The sequence below is a fragment of the Ailuropoda melanoleuca genome, chromosome 18 (assembly GCF_002007445.2).
Source record: "Ailuropoda melanoleuca isolate Jingjing chromosome 18, ASM200744v2, whole genome shotgun sequence".
NCBI classification, from domain to species: Eukaryota; Metazoa; Chordata; class Mammalia; order Carnivora; family Ursidae; genus Ailuropoda; species Ailuropoda melanoleuca.
The window spans coordinates 804,165-824,645 of NC_048235.1; the positions used below are offsets into that span (position 1 = coordinate 804,165).

General features: G+C 41.8%; 1 protein-coding gene across 1 annotated transcript in view; it reads right to left on the reverse strand.

Annotated features, from left to right (window-relative positions):
- Window positions 1-20,481, reverse strand: part of CSMD1 (CUB and Sushi multiple domains 1) — a 1,986,149-nt gene that overhangs the window by 178,885 nt on the left and 1,786,783 nt on the right. Inside the window, exons 41-42 of the mRNA XM_034647758.1 lie at window positions 15,046-15,162; window positions 6,050-6,259 (exon numbers count right to left, since the gene is read on the reverse strand). Coding sequence (XP_034503649.1) covers window positions 6,050-6,259; window positions 15,046-15,162 — 327 coding nt within the window. The remainder of the gene's footprint in view (window positions 1-6,049; window positions 6,260-15,045; window positions 15,163-20,481) is intronic.

Genomic DNA, 20,481 nt, shown 5'->3' on the forward strand with positions numbered 1-20,481 from the left:
CACTTGCAAGTTAGATTATCCACCCCAATGTTCTTTATTGGTTATGGAAACTCCTTGATCCCAATACCTACCAGTGAAGCCAACCTACACTGTTGCTAAAGTTACAGCCAGTCCCATGCTTTCCGGGCAGCCCAAAGCCTCAGCTGGGGGATGGCTAGCCAAGTTGCTTGCTCCCAATTATGACCATGATTGCACCTTGTGCTTTGAGCAGCCGAGAATGAGCGCTCGGTAGACCTTTTGCATGATGGCTTTTACACTGTGGAGAAAGTCTGATTTTGATCCAAAGAAACCGTTGGACTCCCAGACAGGACAGACTACACAGAGAATCCACTTCCTCCACTGCTTGGGGAGGACTGACCAGGGAGCACGCAGCAAATCTCAGAGGGCATGTGGGCATCTCAAGGTGCCGTCACATAGGAGAGATAGCTGACATGCACTCCCCAGGTGTGTTTTTGGTGCAGAGGGATGGGTCTCTTAACGGAAAAGATGATTGAGATCCTTACCTCTACTTTAGGCCAACCCATAAAAGGAAAAGCAAACCCGCATGGTCTACAGGGATAAAGCGCGTCGACTAGTAAGACTTGGACCCTCATCTCCACAGTGTAGCCCATAGACTACCGCTGTCGGCACTCTGTCCATCTTGAACAGAATGCCCTGGAGGGGATGGGAATTGATACAGCTACTAGTCTTCCACTGTTTTAAGCATTTTTATATGAGATAGTCTTTCATATAAAGAGCTGCCTGTTGAGAACTTGATTCGCTCATGCAGATGGGCGAAAAGGATAGAGTAGATCCCCAACCTTGCTCTTCTTGTTAACCCATGGTAGCTCAGAATATCACGGTGAAAACAGACAGCTACTCAGTTTTAGAGGCACATGAGTTTCATGCAGAAAAGCGTGGTTGTGTCAAAAAGGAACAGTTAGTGTGCTCTTAAAATCAGCTAGAAGGTATCCTTCAGTTGTTCATTGCACTTAAAGGCAATTTGATTGCTTTTCCTCCTAAAGTGGAAAAATCTGTATCTACAAACGCCTCTTTTCTCATAGACTCAATTCACTCAAATTCAACAGTTCTATGATTGAATGAATGAATAAGATTTAACATATCTCTTTAAAAAAATAAAGGTGCTTGGTACATAGAGCAAAAGGAGAAAGATGAAAAGTGGATCTTCGAAAAAAGAAGGTATTTTTTCTTCCTACGACTAAAGTAATTAAAATTACCTTTAAGTTCTTTTTTTGGCATGGCATTATTACATTATAAAGTAAGAAAGAGAGACAGAGAGAGGGATATTCAGCTTCTCCAAATGCTGACTTATAAAAACAAAAAGCAAAAGAGAGTCACTAAAATTCGTAATGGCCCCCAATTTCACAAACATTATGAAAATCTAAGTACCACTAAGCCCATACCAATATTATAAGAGTAAGAGAACATATCGCATTTTAACTTCCACTGGGGAATCATTTGTTTGGATCTAGGAAAATAACTACTATTCACATCTATTAATCTCAAGCAATATGGCATCAAGTGTTTAAATCATAGGTCTGTGATGTGACCACCAATGGAATCATGTAGTCGTCTTTCTGATAGCCACTATTTTTTCCAATATCTAAAGAATTGATAAATATCTTCAAGCTGCCCTTAATTTTTCAGTCTTTGACTTAGAAATAAGGTACATGAACTCAATTTTATTCAACATGGCTCTTCACCTTCCATTTCTCAAATTCTGTATAAGTCATTTAACTTCTGGATGGCTCCATCCACTGTAACATTTTTGACCTTTATACAGCCATAAATAAGTGACAAGGTTTAAGAATAAGGAGTATGACATAGACATCACTGAGAATGACAAGACTTATCTGCATGACTTCTGCATTTTCTTATGAGTTATTAATTATAAGCTTAACTGACAAATCTCAAGTAGGACCTAGGAATTTTGACATGACATACAAGTCAGAACTGTGTCATTTTGCCCATTTAGAAATTTTATAAAATGACAAACATTGATAAACCACCTAATTGTCATCCCTGTCAGATAGATACCTTTCAAGAAATTGGAAGACCTCAAATTCATGTTCCCATTCTTTTTATTTAATTTATTTTTATAGCTCTCATTTATAGGAAATTAATTGCCTACAATAAAAAGATATCTTGCTTAGGAATTATTTATTTATTTATTTGTTCGTTTGTTTGTTTTAACGTGGATACTTAAACAGAGTCAGGCATCAAGTAAATAAAACATTTGCTCAGCCAACCAGATGTTTGATCTAGATGAGAATCAAATGTTTAAAGGCCACACAGACAACATCAATAATCAGAGCTTGCAGGGACTAAAAGAAACTTTTGAAATCAATTCCTTTCCACTCTGAAAGGGGTTGTCATTTTGACACTTGAGGAGACTGTCCCTCTGAACACTGACCAAATGTTTGCAGATTCTGACACTGCAAGATAAAGGCAAGTGGATCTATGGCTATTTCACAAATTTTATGAACTCTAATTCTAAATATTTAAAATTTAAATTTAAAAAATACTATTTTGCCAGCCAACTGCAACAATCTATGACCTCTTATCTAGATAATTCCTGTTTAGATTCCGTGTGTGTGTGTGTGTTTATTTTAGACCATTCTTTTTGGATTTAAGTAATTGATAGCTTTAGAACTGTGTAGATATGGCCTTAATAACCCTACCTGGAAAATATCAAGAGAAATAAAACAAAAAAATATTTTTGAACTATGGAGGTTAGAGTTACATAAGACAGAATGTAATTTCAAAACTATACTAAAGTATAGTTCCAAAACTTCCATGTAAATTCATGGGTATTTGTATTTCATTTTTGGAGGTCAAAAAGGAAAAAAAAGTTAAATTTTGAATATATTTGAATATTAAATATATTATATTAAAATATTCGAAATGGAGAAGACTGTTCAAAAGTTCTTGAGATCAACTGAGGTAAATCATTTAATTGGCAGCTTAAGGAAGAAATGTAATTATGTATATTTTTTCTTATTGACTCATACATTAAGATCATGCCATTGAACAATGGAGGGCACCATGCAATAACCAAGTTTAAAATAATGATCACGAATGAAATGTTCATACTTCAATGGGATACACTTCAATAGAAACAGGAAAGGGTAGACTAGATATATAAAAACAGGAAAGAGAAGCATGGAATTCATAGTAAATACTGTTGAAGTTTTAAGTTCAGTTACACAAACAGATGAAGGGGACACAGCAAAGGGAAGTTGTGTTGAGGTGAAACGCACATCTCTCTCAGACACCTGCAAAAGCCTTCTCACCAGGAAAGGGGAGGGAAGCCCCAACACACACACACACACACACACACACACACACACACACACACACACACACACACTTCTCTGTGGCCAGAAATGCTTTGTTCCGTGACCTTCCCCTACCCTGCAGGTTAGAAAAGACTCTGGAGCACCTGTGTTTGCCTATGACCTGATGAGACATAAATCCTCCAAATTATCATTCTTGGTCTTGGAGATGGTTAGCTGAACTGCCGATTCCCACCGATGGGTCAGAACAAAATGCATGCTAACCCAACACTGCTCTCTCCCTCCATGAGGTCTGTGAGCAGAGCCAGCAGCCAGCGGTCCTGTGAGCAGGTTGGGCTCCGCGTCAGACCTTCTCTGGCCCACCACCCATCATGGCCTCTCCTGCTTCCCACAGCCAGTGCTCATAGGCTTGTCCCTCCTCCCTGTAGAGGAGGACTCCTTTTACCTAACCTGTGCTGATCACTTGGTTAGAGCATTGTTCTTTCTATTGTAATAGACTTCTTCCCCCAGGGCAATAAATAATCCTTTCTGATAACAAGTCTCCTTACTAAGTCTGAGGTTGCTTTGCATTTCATTGTAGATACCAGGGCTGTTGATGCCTTAGCCTCTGGAGTAGGAAGAATCCGTGTGGTAAGACTTCTAAGAGTCTCACAGTTTTCTAGAAGAAAGATGAGCATGGTTCGGAGGAGGTTGTGATGTCGACGGAGGGATCTGCCAGGCCACCAGAGATGCTGCAGAGCTGGGGCAAGGATGATGATGGAGGTAATGTCGGCAGAAGAGGGGGCAAAGAGTCAAGGGTAGCACCAGGTTTACAGCTGAAGCAACTGGCTACAATGTGCACAGTCTACTCAGAGAGTTGGAAAGACTGGAAGATGAGCCGACCTGGAGAAGAAAATTGTGTGCTCCGCGTTGCACACAGCATTCCAGTGTCTGCATAATGCCCCGGGTTGGTGCAGCAGTGGGACAGACATCGGTTCTGGGACTCGCGGAACTCGAATTGGTGACATTAGCAGGAGAGCTGTCCACTGCTCATCATGCTGCTGTCTTTGAATCCAGGAGTGTTGCGGATGCTCGGCGGAAGTGAATGATGAATATAGGGCGTCCCAACCAAGCCCTGCAAGCAAGTGGTCAGTCTGAGAGCGAAGAAGAAGGAAGCAGCCAGTGGACAGTGGAATCGTCAAAAGAGACTGTGCTGTCCCTCAGAGCAGGGAAGCGGGGCACTGAGCCAGCACTGGGGATGGCGCTGAATGCTACCACGGAACACAGGACATGCTGCGTCCCTGTGGGATTTAGCAACGCGGAAGGCTGCTGCAATGGAGGACCATGTGGGCATGATGGTGGGTCAAAGGCTAAGTAAGAACGGGAAAGAAAAGGTGGGGAGAGACATAGAAACCGAGAAAGCCGGTGTACATAATGCCTCAAAAAATGTCTCCCGGAAAGTGGAAGCTAAAGAAAGACATTAGTCAAAGGTACATTAAAAATTATATATTTATAGATGAGTGTGGGCCGTTTGTGTGCACCTGTGTGTGTGCACCTGTGTGTGCTCGCGCCTGTGTGTGTTTCTGTGAGTGTATGCACCTGTGTGTGCACGCGGAGCACACACTTTTCTTCTCCAGGTCGGCTCATCTTCCAGTCTTTCCAGCTCTCTGCACCTGCGTGTGTACCTGTGTGTGTTCCTGTGTATATGTGTGCACCTGTGTGTGTGCGTGGACCTGTGTGTTCACCTGTGTGAGTGCGTGCCTGTGTGTTTGCACCTGTATATGTGTGTGTGCCTCTCAAGCTGGAGGTGACACTTTCCTGAGAGGGGACGGGGAGGAGGTAGAGCTGGAAGCAATGAAGGACACCATGCACACACAGAGAATTCGGCACTACTCCTGCCATATTCCTAACTGGCCCAGCCTTTATTCTCCTCTCTTTTGCCTCCTACCTGGATTTTGTATTTTAAGAGACCCAAAATTTGGAAATCCTAATGTATATTTTAGATTTAAAAAACCATTTAAGTAACAACATCTAAAATTTCAACATAAAATACCATCACCTTTTAGTAAGAAAACAGTAAAGCCCTTAATGTCAAAGACAGTCTATGAAATTAAAGAAAGCACGTGATTTAATCATGTTAAAAAACAGGAAAGAAAAGCCCTATTGTTGACATTCTCAGTTTCATTTGATTTAACAATATTAAAGATAGGCCATCTAAATTACTGGGTATGAGATGAAAATTTTGAACTTTTTCTCAGGTCATAAATGGTTTGATAATGCTGGGTTCAAACATGTCTAAGAGTCTTATATTTAGATGGTTTTAAAAAAAGATGAAGTTCATGCACTGGATTGTTTTTCTGATGCAATATGAAATGACTTGAATAATACCTTTGGACACTCTTTTGAGCTGAGACAAGGTCCAGGGCATGAGAGACAGTGCCAGCCCCACTGCCACTGTGAGCGGTCTCCCCACTCCACAGTCCGGAAGGGACACGATGGACCAGTGGCTCTGAGGACAGTGACAAGTGGGAAGGGATGTGTTGCCGAGCTGGTGGCTCAGGAGTGTGATGTCAGCCACAGGAGGGAGGGACCACTGGGAAGGCTTGAGCGTGAGGCTGAGATGACAGCCTGGCTGACCCCGTGCTTGCTGTTGATGCCTCTGCTTGCGCAGACACAGACAGCACGGCTCTCTGCCCAATCAGAAAACCAATGGTTCCAGCTGCACACATTTTTCACCAATGACGGAGGTTCATATCCCAACACTGATTCCTTACCTTGGTAAGCGAGTTTAAACCCTTGCCGGTTCTGGGAATGATCGCTGTAGAAGTGGATGAGCGTTTCGTGTGTGGTACTGAGCAGGGCAGAGGGGGGGTCCGAGCCACTGAACTGCCCGATCATAGGGCTCGTGTGGTAGGGTCCGTTTTGAATTTCAAGGTAGTCGTGATTGGCTTCGGTAGAAAAATTCAGAAATTGAATATGTGCACCTAGGGAAAAACATGCAAAATAAATGAAAGCGAATATCAAAACTTGTAAGATCAATGTTTATCAAAAGTGACTAAAACAGTATTAGCCTCCCCACACAGGATTCTCGGGGAGGCAGAACAGTGCAGTCTTAGCGGCAGAGAGCACACAGTGCAGGTTCCAACACACACGGGTTCAACTGTGCCTGTGCCTCCCGCTAGTAGTGTGACCTTCGTTCATGTAATTAACGTCCCTGAAGTCAACTTCTTTGTCAAGTGTGATTACCAGCATGACATCACAGGGATATACCGGTATAATACTTAGAATGACGGCTAGCACTCGCGTCTGGCAATCATTTTGTCCAGCTCTGTTACATTATTACAGCCGTAAACACAAGGCTGTAATTCTGTGTCCAATCATCCATGAGCTCATTTACAACTTTATCAAGAAAGGAGCCAAAATGGGTGTAAAAAAATGCCATAGCCTTTCAAAGTGGCTTTTAAATGCTTGGTCATCCCACCGCACAAGTGATGTGTTAGTTTAGCAAGTGATTGTTTCAATTGTGTTATGCACACAAAGCAAATTATGGATGTTTGCAAGAACTCGATCCAAAAAACCCACTCTCATCTGCACACTTCAATCCAATGGCCTGGCAGAGTTCACACATCAAAGGACTATGCAATGACCAATGCCACTGCTATCATATTCATCTTAAAGGATAACTTAGAGGAATTTAGAGGAAATTCCTCTAGATAATTTAGAGGAGTATCAAATTTAGAGGAAATCAAAATCAGAATCATTTAGGTTGTTACAACTTTGTGGCATTTTTGAAAATTTATTTCACTACTGTGACTGAAATATTTTAAGTCACTTAAATAGTTTACAGAGGACTCCAAAGGCATTCATTTTTACATAAATCCATTCGATTAATTTAGGTTTGTAAAGCCTACACTGAGAATTCCAATACCCACTATCGATTATATTCTCCCAACCCACGAGAAAAGCTTGACTATGTGTTATTCTTCCGCTCTTGAGCAGTAAGAGGGGCTTTATTTTTACTTTTCACCTAATATATTTGACACATGCTTGCCAGCTTTGGAAAACTAAAGATAATGCTTACATGGGTTGCCTTATTTGATTGTAAATGTGGAGAAAAATGAAAGCAAACATATCTACTTAGGTATTGATGGGAACAGTTATCACAAGCAGAATTCCGTGAAAAAGGAACAAGAAAAGTTCAAGTCCAGTAGGAAAGAGAAACACAGGCACTCAGGACATTTAACGTCATCCAAGAAAAACAACTTTATCAATGATGGGAGAACTTTGTACGAAGGCACGGAGGAGTAAGCAACCGCCCCTTCTGTTCCTGCATAAGCGTGAGGCCAACCACCGTGCTAAGACTCCCTGTTACCAACCAACATTTTTCTCACGATTACCAGCAAAGTCCTTATTAGTATCATCGTATTTTGACTGGTAAGCAAACGGAGGCTCTGGGGTGTTCAGTGTTATGTCTAGTGCAGCACGGGACAAGCAGAGTCAGATTTATACCCGAGTCTGGCTGGCAACATGGTCACTTTCCTGGTTTAGCAAATGTGCTGGACAAGAGCTAACAATCTCAAGATGTCAGAAATATTCCAGTTCTTAATGGAGAAGAGTGTTTGTCATAAATTTGTTCAACCTTGACTTTGAGAGGAAGGAAGAAAAGAATAGAATGTGGGAAACTTCAGGGGTTGCATGGCTGGCTCAGTTGGAAGAACATGTGACTCTTGATCTCAGAGTTATGAGTTCAAGTCCCACCTTTGGTGTAGAGATTACTGAAAAAAAAAAAAAAAACCAAAACACAAACCTTTAAAAAAAAAAAAAAAACAATGGGAAACTTCAGAAAGGGGCCAAGGAAGCAAGAAGCAGGGGAAAAACCTGGTCTGAGGGAAAGATCATTAACCAGTCAACCAAAGCATAGAATCATTTTAGAATGAGTAATTAAATTCACATGACATAGTCTGAATCTATAAACTAGCAGCACATGAGCCATCAGGGAAGAGGGATCCCAGTCTGCCTTTGTCTTGGCTACTCCAATGTCACATACAATATAGGAGTGTGGAGCAATGCTATCAATTTAAAATACTTCTGTAAATATTTAAAAATGTCAAGTAATTCTCTTTGTTGAAGAACCATCAACAAAGTTTTCATTTTTTTTCTAAATTTCAGCAAATATGTTGGACAAAATAAATTTGGAAGCAGGAAAAAAGAAAGGGGAAGGAAGGAGGAGGGGAGGAGGGAGGGCGGAAGAGGGACAAGGGGGTGGGAGGGAGGAGAGGACGGAGGACTCATAGGTTTCTCCGTTCTGAAGGTCCCTTCCACACCCCTGTGGTGGCTGGGCTACTGGACCACTTAGAAAGCTGCACATCTGTACTGGATTTATTCCCTCACCCATTGTTGAGTTAGACACAGAGTTTCCTTTTGTAGCACAGCCCACAGATCTGATAAAAGAGTTCTGTTACTAATAATCAATCCTTTTTTTTGAGTGAGTCTGTGACTGGGTCAGGGCTGCTGAGCCCTGTGGTCTAGAGTTTCAGGGACACCCATCACGTTTGTCACCATGAGGCCAAACACAGAGGCTGACAGGTGAGCAACCGCAAAAAAAAACACTGAATTACTGACATTTCCATCCACGTTCTGAAAAGCCGGGGAGCATGGGGAATTAGGGTGAGGTCACATGCTTGTGAAATACATTGATGATTTGGGTATCAAATCAAATAGCAGGTAAATGGCTTAAAAGTGGCTCATTTCAGATGTGCACACGCAGACCTCGGATGCGTTTGTCCAGAGATTCATGGAATGACACAGTCAGGAAAGAAACGGAAGGCCGCAAGCAGATCAAGGGCTAAAACAGGTAAAGACAGCCAATATCCCAAAGTGAGGGAAACAGTAAAAGTGGCCTTTTACTGATCTGGAATTAAACTTAACATAGAAACAGAGTTCCGACAATTATTTTAGGGAAAAATTAGCATTTTAAGCAGGATAAAGTACCCAGCCACATATCAAATCCCCTAATGCACATCAGGAAATGCAACAGAATAGAGCCCAGTGCTGATCTGGTTTAAAATGGAATTATTCAGCTATCTGAATTTCAGCGACTTGTGTCCGGTTTGTCATCATGAAGCCAAAATGAAGGGATTGATATAAGCATAACTTAGCTATCCTCTTATTATCTCACAGGATGCTGAAGAAATGTGTAATTGCAGCAAGAGAATCAATCTGAACGTCCATTTGGTGGAATTTACACAGTACGTGATCATCACTCTCATCTGATTATCGCTCACACTGAAAATTAAGTGTCAGTAAAAGTCACCCGCACAAAGAATTTTTGACTTTGGATTTGACAAAACTTTAAATAGTAATGTGACCATGACTTCTGAGTTAAACCCTCGTCTTTTGGTTGATAGACCTCGTGAATAGGAAGTGCTCTCTTTAGCATCTTCTGTGCATAATGAACCCGTGGCAAGGGAGTTCACAGTTTTAGAACTGGGTGAATATTCTGAAAAATTCATTATAGCTTCCCTACATATGCCCTAGGTGGCCAAAGACATGGTCATTTCAGACAGCATTGCATGCAAAGTTGGTGCGGTGGTTTTTAAATATGAAAGGCAACGATAAAGCAAAAACAAACAAACAAAAACATGGTTGCATTTCTGCTGACTATGACTGTAGAAAATTCAATAAGATAGAGACAGACATTCTGTGTCGATGAGGCTTGTGCCAAAGATAACAGCAACCCAAATATGTGAAAAGGAAAGAAAATGGCATAAAAATCATCAGAGAATTTGGTGTAGGAACTAAAAGCAGCTAACAGCCAAATAACACGTGCTCTGTATCACGCATTGATATTATTTCAGAAGAGCCCTATGAGAATCATGCTTTATGATATGTGTTTATGTTATTTATTTTTTATTTATTATCATTTTTAAAGATTTTATTTTTTATTTATTATTATTTTTAAAGATTTTATTTTTTATTAGAGAGAGAGCATGCATGAGAGAGAGCAACAGACAGAGCAGGAGCAGGGGCAGAGAGAGAGGGAGAAGCAGACTCCCCGCTGAGCAAGGATCCAGACACGGGGCTCGATGCTAGGACCCCCGGGAGCATGACCTGAGCTGAAGGCAGATGCTTCACCGACTGAGCCACCCAGGTGTCCCAATGATATTTGATTTAAAGATAAGGAAACAAGGTTCAAAAACATTGTGGTGACTTGTGCAAATTCATAGCACCAGTGACTGGCAGTGCTAAGCTTTCTGCTCAACTCAGAGCCCCCAGACACGAGCACTCAGGACACCTGCTGTCCACCCCTAGGCTCCAAACCCTTCCATCACCTGGAAAGCCGAGTTCTCTTCCTAAAATGGGATGCATGAAATAGTTGTCACTGGATCGAGTAACTAGCAGTGCGAGATAAAGGTGGTTTTCACATACTGCCAAAGCAACTATTCATTTTGACTGTTTAAACTATCGACTAATCCATGGACACAGGGACCACTAGGATAATCAAAAGAATTATTTGACTAAGCTGGTAGCTGCTTAACTCATGGATCAGATAATCTATCAGGCAGTGCCATGCAATCCCGTTGTATGGAAAGATTCAAAACACCCTGACAAAATGCTCCATGAATGAGAAACATCAAGAAAAGCAACGATACCATGTTCTGCATAAGTGCGTTATTCAGAAATCATCTGGGTTTACCAGCAACAGTCATTAATGCACCGGGCAACCGAAACCCACTCCTGAAAATCAAGCACACAGGAATGCATGTGCAGATATTCAAATGGCATTTGAAGAAAAGAGAAAACTGACTTCAAAAATATTGAAGTGGAATTTATTTTTAAGAAAACTCTGGATCCCCTTTTCCTGTCTGGCCAGCAGTGCTGGGACAGAGCATGGAGGGGCTGGCCACAGGAATTTCATTGTAACAACTTGACCCCCACCAATGATTCTTGTATGCAGCCTAATCTGAGAACCACTGGTCTAAGCAATCGTTTTCCTTGGAATTTAGTGTTTCAAGTTTAAGTACATATTCACAATAATCTGACCTTCTCTTCGTGTCTTATGTAAGCAAGTTCCCCATAGTGCCCATTTCTTGATGAATTTCCCAGTGATACTACAACATTGTTTAAAATGATTTCCCAAACCTCAGACAGAGAAGGGGTTGTTAGGAGATCCCCCTCCCATAGATACAGCACACACACACACACACACACAGCAGGAGATCTAGGAGAGGTGCAGGCAGTGAGCAGTGATTGCAATGTGCCAATGACCACGTTCACTTGAAAGAGCTGGGTAACTCTACCGTGTTTGTTAATGTAATACCCATCACATTATGCCTCCCTTACCAACATCATCCTAACAGAAATTTTACAGGTTAAACATCTAGTGCGACATCCGTAGGAACATATCTTCCCAATCTCCCTTCCTGTCCCACTGGGAACACAGAAGCCCATCCTGGGTGGTAAATACAGGAGATGTTCCAGAATTACCCTAAAGTTTGGTGCTAATAGGACACAATATGGGAGACCAGGGGGGAGAAATTATCGTTAAGGGTGGGGATAGTCATCGTTGCTACGCTCCTGTTTGTTTGTTTGTTTGTTTTAATAAGAAACTTCAGGAGTATTTAACTTAAACTTGTAGATTCCTGGGTTTCAAACCCAAACTTACTACTCAAAATTTCCAGGGGAGCAATCTGATGTTTGCCTTCGACTTGGGCGGGCCTGGGAGGAACTTACGGCCAACATAAGGTGGAGGGAAGGGGAAGCCACAGGAGAACCGGAAGCCACAGGTAGTGCCGGAAGTACAGAGAGGGAATGAAGCAAGAGAACCCACCGTGGAATAGACTGATTACAGGAGAAGAAGAAAGTGATGATTTGAACGTGAACAGAGTATGTGACACCCTCGGATGCCCCAGATGAGAAGATGTCACACGCAGCTGAAAACGGGGAGCTGAAATGTGTGCATTTGAGAGCAAGGCAAGAGGTAGTATTTTGAGCCATGTTAATACAAGGGAGAAGAGGCAGGCATAAAGGAAGACCAGGAATAGATAAAATTAATTTACTTAAGAGTGTCAAAAATCTCTTGTGGGGTTGAAAGCCGGGCTGTAAATTTTTCTCAACATCACCCAAATGCACTGTAGTTCTTTAAACCTCAGAACGTTTTTTAGCAGGGACTGGAAAATCCCAAATATTTAATGTGTTGAGGAAACCACCACCGCTTACATGCCTTCTCCCTAAATTTGTAACGTGATGTATAGAAGGATATTTATAGATTATAAAATTTGTCACAGGCAAACCTGGTGCATTGCATTTAATCTGTAATATTACAGTTGATTCTTGAACAACAAGAACTTGAACTGTATGGGTCCATCTGTAGGCAGATTTTTTTACAGTACAGAGCTGTAAGTATATTTTCTCTTCCTTAAGATTTTATTAACATTTTCTTTTCTCTAGTTCACTTTATTGTCAGAATATAGTATATAATAAAAAATACAACATAAAACATATGTGTTCATAGACCCTTCATGTTACTGATAAGGCTTCTGGTCAACAGCAGGCTATTATTAATGAAGTTTTTATGGAATCAAAAGTCACACATGGATCTTCGACTATGCAAGGGTCAGTACCCTGAACCCCAGGTTGTTCACGGGTCAACTGTATTCTGAAGCATAACTACATCTATTCTAAAAAGCTAGGGATAGTGATACTATTTTGTATGTATTTAGGATTTAAGACATAAAGTTTCTTTTTGCCTTTTCTTCAAGATGCTTTCAAAACCCAAAACTATACTTTATCAACTATTTAAAGACTTAAATTATTTTAATTATAACATTTCATAAATCTTTTTTCTCATTTTGGTATTTCTTCAAATAAATATTTTGTTTGAATTCATAGATCATGACTGTAAGACAACTTGACTGATTTTTCCCCCTGAATTATTATCTTTCATATTGACTCATTCATGAGCAACACAAGGAAAAATGCCAGACAATAACCTTCTCAATCATAGGATGGTCAAGTTGGAAAAACAAGCTACTGAAATATTCATATTTATTCATGAATAATATATTTCTCATGAGATGTGAAAGGAAAGTGGGACATACTTGGAATAATAATGAAAAAACCAGCTGACTTCTTTGTTTTCTGTTGTTGCTGTTTACACCGCCAAGCCCTGTGCTGACCTCCTCTGGAATTGTTTTAGTTAGTCCTGACCATAACCTTATGCAGCTCTTTTGGTTTTTAAGAGAGAAAAGCACCTTTCCCCTTTCAGTAGACCATCCCCCACCAGAGTCAGGGCTGCAGTGGGCCTGCACTTCTCTGAATCTCTGCTTTTAACCACTATGATCATTTGTCTAATAAGCCTGTGACCCTCAAGGGTCTTAAGACGCTGTTGGAATACGGTGGGTCACATGTATGCCCCATCCAACCCCACCGCCTGACTCAACCATTGTATCAACCACGTCCCTATCCTCAGATCCCCATGGAAGGGAAGCAGACTGTGCTTTTGAGAACAGCTGAGCTAATGCTGGTTAAGCACAGGGCAGAATTACTTCCCTGCTGCTCAGAGTTGATGATTGAAAAAGCAAAACTACACTAAAAAAACCTGAAGAAATAGAGAGCCTCTGTAATCCTTTTGTGGCCTCTGCCCTTCCTCTTCCCACTGTCCCTCTAGATGGCCTCTTAAAGACCCCAGGGGACATGAACCTCCTATGAGGTCTCCCCAGTGGGGGTGTCCTTCCATGCCCCCCTGTTTCCATGGTGTAATGCTCCATGTCTGTCCACAGCATGTCCGTGCTTGTACACCTGACCGACACCCACCATACCCTCCTGCCCACGATTCCTCTTGGTTGCTCTCTGCTGAACAAGTGGACCTTTCCTCTCCATTTTGTATTCCTGCTGTTGCTGCCATTCTGGGTACAGGTTCTAAGGCAAAACTTTGAAAACCTAATAAACAATATGATCTTCTAGGGCTGTGATTTCCATTTAAGCTTAAGTTCATTCATCATGCAACTAACATTTCACTTAGTAGATAAGTTCTCAATCACATATCCTAGGACATTCAGTGAGGACCTAATTTGGTACATCTACCAGTGTGTGCTTTGAGGAAATTCACAGGTAGGGAAAACCCAAATTAATGAACCCAAGTAGGAAGGAGATCATGATGCACACAAGGAAAGGCATGATAGGGAATCAAAATTTCACAAAGACCGTGAATTTCTAGAAAAGGCCATAATGAGTTTTTAGTGTCCATAACAATTAAAATTATGAATTAGTTAAGGTTGATAACCTGAAAGTTCATAACTAAATATTATAAAAAGTCATTTTCATGAACCTAAATCAATGCAATATATAATTAGAAAAATGTATAGAACAGCCCTAAAATGTGTCATAACCTGAAAAAACCTTAAAAATCATTCCAAAGAAACAATCATTATTACATTCCAGAAATAGATTGCAAAAGGTGGTATTATAAATAAAGTGATGAATAATTGAATTAGGGATGCTACATTTTATACTTCATGTGCCTACTCTATCATCATCCATCTAATTTAATTTGCCTTGAAAAGAGCTGCATGGCTGAATTGATTTTTTTTTAATAACTTTGTGTTCTGGAAGTTATTCTGCCAAAGCTTTATTTAAATTTCTAAGCCACTTTCAATTAAAGGCAGTTACGTCAACAGAATAAGGTGGATTTTTTATTCAGCTGAATTTTTTCCAAGATAGAAACTAAAAAGTTGAATTTTTAAGAACTAAAAAAAATACTTTCACTTACCATAGCCGATGGGCAACTCGATCTTCCAGGTGCAGTCTAGGTTGTTGGGGTAGGCTCCCGGAAACCCTGGGCTCAAGATCACGCCCCCCATGCTGCTCAACGTCCCTCCGCAGGTTGCTGTGAAGTGGACAAGTGTGCTCAGTGCTGGGGGCCATTGCTTTCTCGCAAGGGGATTTAATTCCAGCTGCTCTTACTGACTGTGTTACATAAAAGCAAGTCTCGAGAAGTGGATTTGCCCTTAATCACAGCACATACCTGACACAATGACTAGTTACGTGTATGCGTCTGGTTCTCCTTCTCCAGTGTCAACTACTTAAGAACAAAGGCTGATTTTCAAAATGTATCTACTTTTATTACTCAGAGGCTCAGGAAAGGTTAGTCAGTTTACTGCAAGTGGGTCAGACATCCCCATGAATTTCAGGTGATGGGTGGTTATTTATTGAGTGGTAGTATTAGCTACTATTGATTCATTGGTAACTATGCGTGACCTACCAGTCTGCGTAAACACACTGCATGACTTAATTCTCATAAAGCCCTAAAAAGTTTGGTGTTTTGTTACCCATTTTACAGATTAGGAAACCAAGCCTGAAGAGAAGCAATTTGCCTGAACAACACAACGAGAATTTTATGGCAACTCCATCTGGTTCCAGGGCCGATCTTTTAAGCAGGATACGTTCCCTTCGGGATTCTGTTCTGTTTTGGAGTGCGGCCCACCAAAACCACTTTCTCCCCAGGAAAACTTATGCTCACTGTCATGACCAGGTGTGAAATAAGCTCCCACGTCTGGCCTGACCTGCGTTAGTTACATTTCATGTCTACTGTAGCTGAGGTTTGACTATGAAGAAAGAACCGATTTTATAACACACTTGTCAAATAATATATGTCGAAGCAGATGAAAGTCTGACCCTTGAACATTTGTGACCAAGTCAATGGTAATTTCTTATATCTCAAAGTAATGATGCAGGAAGTCACATTAAGAGGCTTTATGACTATTCTAACAATGTTCTTATTAGGCAAACTTGGCATTGGAAGAAACCTCTTCCAGAAATCTCTGAATCTCCACTCAGGACCTATAGTGGAGTCTTTTTTTTTTTTTTCTTTTTAATCACCAATGTAGAAAAACTTTATCTGTCGAGGATACATTTGATATGGGGGAAATCTAAATAGTCTTAAAAAATCAAGTCCGGTGAATATGTAATGGCCCAAGCTAGGGAATCCTTGTCTGCGTTTTGACACTGTATAAGTTATTAAAGATGTAGTTTTAAAAAGAATTAAAAAAAGTAGCTTTGTGAGATGAGTGAGTGATGCCAGCGAAACCCTGAATGTGAACTTTGCTGTCAGTTAGAGTAAGACCTCTTGGGTGCCTTCTTTGTGGGAATACCAACTATGTGGAGACACAGGTTATGGGAGGCACTTCATCCACGAGTCTGTCCATTCTGGTGAAGGCAAGCTGGTGGATCTGAGAGGCATCCCTGAATAGCTTTAGCAGTTTCATCCTTCCCCTCAGGACTCTCATCCTGCAGTGAGAGTAAATATGTCTGTCCAACCACAGGGCAGATGGGCATGAAAATGCCAAATCAGTGGCAGCAACACCACGACAAACCTGAAGTAAAGGTGACATTTTTAAAGAGGCCGTTCTGATTTTGAGCACAATTTTTATGAAAAAGAAGAGAAGATTGGAAATGATAAAATATAAGCATCCATGCATGTCTCCAATGGAGGATTGGGACCGCATGGTGTGAACTGCTGGCTCCGTGGCTGGATGATGGAAGTCATCATCAAGAGTAACATCTCGGTTCACAGGGGCCAACTGTGGGTGTCGTGAAGACAGGCGGGATGGCGTGGACGTTGGCTGGATCTCCTCTCACACAGACAATCATAACCAAATTCCTCCAAGTAGTTTGTTATCACGAAATGTAATCCTACTTCAGTTTACCTAAAACACAGAAATCACTGGGTGGGCGTACTAACAGGGCTCCCAGAAGATCGGCGTCCATCTTGTTTTCCTTCATGATATTTTAAAAACTCCACCAATGGACCTTGTCTTATTGTCTATTTGTTCAATGCCACAATCAATCTTCATCCTTCTTCCCAGGCCTTACCTGTCCACCACCATTTGGTAAACTGACCTCCTGCTTCCTGCTAGAGAAAGTCCTTCCATTCTAGACCCTTTCTTATAGTGAGGTAGCCTATGTAAAGAGTTAATGTCTCCAAAAGACAAGGTATTGATTACTATAAAATAGCTGGGGATCTTACATCCTACTGGATTTATTTATCTTATTTTGTGCAAATTCCTGATTTTTTGGTGACAATATATGGAATTTTTACTCCAGGGTGCAGGGAATGCCCCACTGGAGGGACCCCATGGTGTAGGGAATGCCAGCTGGTGGAAGGGTCTAGCAAACACCTTTGCTTATTGTGACATTTGAAATGGTTAATATTGGTTAAGCCTGAAAATGGTGCTTGACACTGTGTAACCTGTAGAGAAGTGTTTTGATATAAATTGTCTTCATTAGGACTTGAAATTTCTAAGAGCTAATACACAAAAGATTACTCTACGGATTTCTAGCCTTAAAATTTCCCAGCTTGTATTAATTTGAAGCTAACAGCTAAAACAAACAAACAAACAAACAAAAAACCCAAAAAACCAAAAACCTCTTTCAATCTCTCAGCTCTGACTTGAAGATTTATTGTGGGCTGTTTGTGAGTTTTCCAATGAAAAACCTTTCTCTACAGCTTGTAAAAAGTTAAGAGTGAGCAGGTGTTACGGAAGTTTGATGTATCTTTGACATTTACTAATATATGAGGCAAGCTAAATAAAAGATAAAAATCAATTATATTTGGCTAACATAGGTTAACTATTTGAATAAAACATGTCCTCCCATAATACAGAGTGCCAGCAATGACACACTATTTGATTGAATACCTGTTGTGAGCTGATTTCATTTCAAAGTTTAAAATATTTCAATTCCCAAGTTTAAGGGAAGGTTCTTCACTGAAAAACAAATAGGAAGATGGACGTTCTATAAGTAAAAGGCGGGGAGGGAGGAGGCAATCCCCTGAGCTTGGAACCCATATCTCTCTGTTTCTCCCTTCCAGGTCACAGCTGGGATTTCAAATCTCTATACAAATAACGTCAACATTTTAGGTGACGGAGTAGCCTAGACATTTATTTTTACCGAGAAATCACTTTCAGGAAAAAAGATATCGGTCACTAGGGAACGTTTTCACTTGTAAGCAAATATGCTATGATGAGCATTACAGGGACGTGTACTGTTTCCTGCACGAGACCATCATAGAGGCTGTGGTTCTGTTTTAAAGGTTTGGCTTAGTTTTATTTCCTCTGTATATAACTCCATCTGTGTCCCGTTCAAGGTAATGAAGATGCAGGTTACCAAAAACCATTTAATACCTAGGATTTGTGGGAGACGGGAAAATCAGGCTTTCAGAGGAACAGGTAACAGAGAGTAGCTCTCTTGCTTTGCCGGTGAGGACCTGAACGAACCCTAAGCTCTCATACTCCTCTGCAAATGGATCGGGAACAGCATGTGAGTAGCTCAGAGGACACTTTCCAGGCTGTACTGTGGCCTCTAAAATCATGTGCCTTTATTCAGGAAAGCTGACCTCTTTCTCCTGTACCACCATGTGCACCATGAAGATGCCCAAAGGTAGTGTTCTAGAGACGAGGAGGTTCCAAGTGCACCCCATGCAGCCTCCAGGTGCGGGAAGCCAGAGAGGGACTATGGACGAGGCATCTGTGGTCACTGTCATAATCACCCATGTTGTCTTTCCATCAGTCATCTACTGGTCATTCTGGAATCGAAGTTACTGAGAGACTCCCATGTGCTCACAGCCGAGTGGTGAGGGACTCCCATCTCTGTCTTTAAGGTTCTGGGAGTAGCAGGGAGCCTAAATTACGGCTCCACAGAGAAAAAGCAGAGTCATCCACACCATAGAAATGTCTCTGTCATTGCTGTTATCCAAGCTGAGGGTGGGAGCCCGGGCCAGGCTGGGGTGAGGGTCAGGCCAGTGAGGCACCTCCCTCAGGTGCAAACTTTAAGGGCTTGCCTGGACCCTCAAACAATCTGTTGGTGCAATATTTGGAAACATCAAAAGGAATGCAAAAAAAAAAAAAAGAAAAGAAAAACTGTGATGAACAAAATATCAACATTTCACACAAAGAGAGAGATATTGATGCCTTCTCTTCTGGCCTGGGGCCCTCACTGGGAGCCAGCAGGGAGCTCGCGGGAGGTGGGGCACAGGGGGGCATAGGCATCAGAGGCATGGACTGGAGTGGTGGCATAGGGCATCTTGGGGAACTGAGAGCAGGAGAGCAGGTGGTGGCGGCGCCAATTTGCCAGCAGGTCCCTGAAGCTGGGAGAGGCTGTTCTGGGCTGGGCATGGGCATAGAGTAGAATTGTGGGGCTGTGGGCAGGTACACAAGCTCCTTCCCCTGAAACCAGGGACTGTAGGTTAGGATCCTGATGGCAATCACTTAGAAGGGGCCATCGAGGGGCTAGAAGGCTGTGAGAACCTAAGGCTGAGAACTGAACAGGTGAGCTACGAGTGGGGACCATTTAGGTGGTAGGCCAGCAAGGCTGAGGAACTCTGCATTTGGTGGGTGATATGGAAGCTGAGATAATATCCAGATTATACAAAACAGGTGATGATCCTGGGGGTCACCTAGGAAGGGGGTTCAAGGTGTGGAACAGGGTTTAAGGAAGGCAGGAAGTGTGCAGGCGGGGTTGACTGAGTTGCACAGGTGAGGGTAGCAGCTGAGGAAGTCGTGTGGTCACCTGAGCTGTAAGTAAGTATTTCTGAGTCAGGCAGACAGCTTCTGGGTGGTGGCGAAGCTTGAGTCCCGAGTGAGGGGAAGACCCTGCATAGTTGAAGGGGCTTACACTTCAAGGTCTTTCGCTATAATGGAGGTAAACGAGAACCACCCGCTCTGCCCCGGTAATCACTCCCACCATGTCCTCTATGCAAAAAGTTAATTGGGCAGCTATCAGAAAGAATGAGTTCTCAACATTTGCTGCAACATGGACGGCACTGGAGGAGATAATGCTAAGGGAAATAAGTCAAGCAGAGAAAGACAAGTATCATATGGTTTCTCTCATCTATGGAACATAAGAACTAANTCAAGCAGAGAAAGACAATTATCATATGGTTTCTCTCATCTATGGAACATAAGAAATAGGAAGATTGGTAGGGGAAGAAAGTGATAAAGAAAGGGGGGGTAATCAGACGGGGGAATGAAGCATGAGAGACTATGGACTCTGAGAAGCAAACTGAGGGCTTCAGAGGGGAGGGAGGTGGGGGAATGGGATAGGCCGGTGATGGGTAGCAAGGAGGACACTTATTGCATGGTGCACTGGGTGTTATACGCAACTGATGAATTATCGAACTTTACATCAGAAACCAGGGATGTACTGTATG